This window comes from Nymphaea colorata, chromosome 13 (genome assembly GCF_008831285.2).
Source record: "Nymphaea colorata isolate Beijing-Zhang1983 chromosome 13, ASM883128v2, whole genome shotgun sequence".
Taxonomy (NCBI): Eukaryota; Viridiplantae; Streptophyta; class Magnoliopsida; order Nymphaeales; family Nymphaeaceae; genus Nymphaea; species Nymphaea colorata.
In genome coordinates, this window is record NC_045150.1 from 8,416,435 (window position 1) to 8,420,264 (window position 3,830).

General features: G+C 41.0%; 1 protein-coding gene across 1 annotated transcript; it reads left to right on the plus strand.

Moving 5' to 3' along the window:
* The first annotated feature begins 350 nt into the window (after nt 1-350).
* Nucleotides 351-3,496, plus strand: LOC116266606 (pentatricopeptide repeat-containing protein DOT4, chloroplastic). The gene has a single exon (XM_031647878.2). It carries the CDS (start codon nt 529-531, stop codon nt 3,133-3,135), a length of 2,607 nt encoding a protein of 868 aa, XP_031503738.1. The 5' UTR covers nt 351-528; the 3' UTR covers nt 3,136-3,496.
* The last annotated feature ends 334 nt before the right edge of the window (nt 3,497-3,830 follow it).

Below are 3,830 nucleotides of genomic sequence, written 5' to 3' on the forward strand. Positions count from 1 at the left end.
GCCCACTTGAGAGAAAAAATCAGTCCACTTAAACTTTTTTGTTAAAAAAAGAGCATACTAATATGCTTATCAATGCTAATGTAATTTAAAAGCATGCTTTAAGTCAAATTGTTTCTATGAAAATATTGAATTTTCTATTATTAGTATTGGATCTTCTATATAAACCACTAATATTTTGGTGAATAAAAATTTAAAAAACATATTTAATCTAGGTAATTGACTGTAATATATGTTTTCATTGCAAAAAGTTATTTTGATTACCCCCTTACCTCTATACATACAACAGGTAGTATTCACCAAATCACATTTCCAACAGAGATCTAAAATCTCGACCGTCTAATACGATAGATGGATGCCAGCTTGCTACTCAACGTTAACGAAGCACTTCCCAATCCCTGAACCTGCTATCCAGAGAATTGCTGACCAGGATCTTAAAGTGCGGATGGCACAGCCTACTACCCTCTAAAGCCACCTTTCTGAATTCTGCCGCATATCCAGACGATTTCGTTGGTAACGTCGGTTCATGAAATGGAAACGCTCACCTTCCTACATCTGAATTGCCAAATTTCCCCAATAAATGAAGGAAATTGGAAGTACCTAAGCAGGAGCGGTAGAGTCTGCTTCAAACCCAACTCGAAGCTTACATTTTCCTGTTTTTCTGCCAAATTTTGTACGCCCATGTTGGAATCTCCATTGCCTGAAAATTTTGGTGATTGCAGAAGGCAAATTGCTAGATTTTGTGAAGCTGGTAGGATAAAAGATGCCATGAAAGTATTCAGTGATTGTAGTAATGTACAGTTGGACGTGGATACTTACTGTAGCCTTCTTCAACTCTGTGCTGAACGTCAATCTCTTGATGATGGCAAGAGAATTGAAGCTAATGTGTGTCACTGTGGCATTGAACGAGATGGTGTCTTGGGAGCGAAGCTGGTTTTTATGTACTTAAAATGTGGGGACTTAAAAGAAGGAAGAAGGGTGTTTGATGGCATGGTGAAAAGGAGTGTCTTTCTTTGGAATCTGATCATGAATGAGTATGCAAAGGCGGGTGAGTATGAAGAGGCCGTGTTTCTCTTTGTTGAAATGCAAAGAAATGGAGTAAGGCCTGATTCTTACAGCTTTTCTGGTGTTTTGAAATGTTGTTCTGCGCTTGAGAGCATTAGAGGTGGTCAGCAGGTTCATGATTTGCTGATAAAATCGGGGTTTCATTCCTATGTCACAGTGGGTAATGCTCTTATTTCCTTTTATTCGAGATGTGGGAGGATAGAGTGCGCACAGAAAGTGTTTGCCATAATGCCCGAACGGGATGTTATATCATGGAATGCAACAACTGGTGGACTTTTGTTGAATGGTAGGGCCAACGAGGCCATTAAATTCTTTAGAGAGATGAAGAGTTGTGGAGTTAAAGCGGATTTGGCAACTATGGTTACAGTCCTTCCAGCTTCTGCAGAGCTCGGCTATAGTTTATACGGAAAAGAAATTCATGGGCATGCACTAAGAGTTGGTCTCAAGGAGGAGACTACTTTCTGCAACTGCTTGCTTGATATGTATGCGAAGTGTGGAAAACTGGAATATGCAATTCGAGTTTTTGACAGAATGCCACAAAAAACTGTTGTGTCTTGGACATCAATGATCTCTGGATATGCACGAGATGGGCAGTTGGAGAAAGCAATCCAATTGTTCAATGAGATGGAATTGTCAGGCGTTAGACCAGATCTGTTCACTGTTACCAGTGTTCTACATGCTTGTTCTTCTAGTGGCTCTCTTAAATATGGGAAAGATATACACGGATATATCAAAAGGAACGGCTTTGAATCTAATTTATTTGTTGCTAATGCACTCATGGACATGTATGCGAAGTGCAGAAGCATGGAGGATGCGCAATCAATTTTTGATAGGATGAGTGTTCGGGACATAGTGTCGTGGAACACGGTTATAGGTGGCTATGCGAAGAACCATCTTCCAAATGAAGCGCTCATCCTGTTCAGCCAAATGCAGAAAGAAGTAAAGACCAATGGAGTAACCATGGCATGCACTCTTCCTGCTTGTGCAAGTCTGTCGTCTCTGGACCGAGGGAGGGAAATCCATGGCCACATTGTAAGAAATGGGTATCACTCAGATGGTTTCATTAATAATGCTCTTATCGACATGTATGCCAAATGTGGTGACCTTGATGTTGCCAAAGCCCTCTTTGATAGAATGTCAAACCGCGATCTTGTTTCATGGACTGCTATGATCGCTGGCTATGGTATGAATGGCTTTGGCGAGGAAGCCATTTCCCTCTTCAATCAGATGAAAGAAGCAGGCATAAGGCCTGATGAAGTTTCATTCATACCTCTTCTCTATGCTTGCAGCCACACAGGCTTAGTTGAAGAGGGGTGGAGACTCTTTGATTCTATGAGAAATGACCATGGCATTGTGCCAAAGCTTGAGCATTATGCTTGTATGGTCGATCTTCTAGGTCGTGCAGGGCAGTTGAAGAAAGCTTACAAGTTCATCCAAGAAATGCCAGTCAAGCCAGACTCCACAGTGTGGGGTGCACTGCTTTGTGCATGCAGACTTCATCGAGATGTCAAACTGGCAGAAAAAGTCGCAGAGGAAGTTTTTGAGCTAGAACCAGAAAATACAGGGTTTTATGTACTTCTATCAAACATATACGCAGAGGCTGAGAAGTGGGAAGGTGTGAAAAAATTAAGAGCTGAAATCACTAGCCGCAGGCTGAAAAAGAACCCAGGATGCAGTTGGATTGAGATCAAAGGAAAGACCAACTTATTCGTTGCTGGGGATAGGTCAAAATTGAACTCCAAAGACATACAGACGCTGTTAAAGAAGGTGAAGGCCAAGATGAAGGAGGAAGGCTATACTCCTAACAAGAGATATGCTCTAATCGACTTGGATGATCAAGGGAAAGAAGATGCTCTCTGTGATCACAGTGAGAAGTTGGCAATGGCTTTTGGTCTGCTGAACTCACAGCAGGGTAAGCCGATACGGGTGACCAAGAACCTTAGAGTGTGCGGCGACTGCCATGAAGTTGCAAAGTTCATGAGCAAGAGCTATGGGAGAGAAATCGTCTTGAGAGATTCTAGCAGGTTTCACCATTTCAAGGATGGGAGATGTTCTTGCAGAGGCTACTGGTGACAGGAAAAGGACAAACCAACTTGGATGGAAGAACGACTTGTCTGTAATTCCTTGTCCCATGTTCTTTCCCCCTGAAACCAAAATAACCAAAAGAAGATACTCGTCCAAAGACCGATCTTTGCTGAATTTTTTAATGGCCCAGTTCATAATCTTAGTTTAATGGCCCAGTTCATAATCTTAGTGATGCCTCTGTTCTGCAATTGGAGATTAAAAAGAATGTAAATATTCTGCGCCTAACTCCTTTGTTCACTGCAACTATTTGCCACCAATCACTTTCTCTCTGACCAAATTTTCCAATTTGTCAGAAAACAAATGTTCGTTTTGTTTGTTTCTATTTGAAAATTTTCGCCATTCTCAAGAATGCAACTGTGAAAAAATGAGGAAAAACGGATAGATGCTCAAGTTGTAGAGGGTCCTTACGTTGTCGTATCTGACCGCAGCTTTCCTAATATTTTATGGGCGGGTAACGGTCCATTCCAGCACAATTCAGTGTCTTTTTTTAGTTTAAGTAATGGAAATGTATTGACGGCAGGAATAGCGGTATGAGCGCCATATCGGTTTCCTCACCGAACGCATATCCATCTTACTTTTAGACTTTTTAATTAGACTTTTTAATTTCAAAAAAGTAATTTGAAAATAAAAAATGAAAACATGTATGGACTTCGTATTGGGATTGAACAATCCGGTTTAGGATT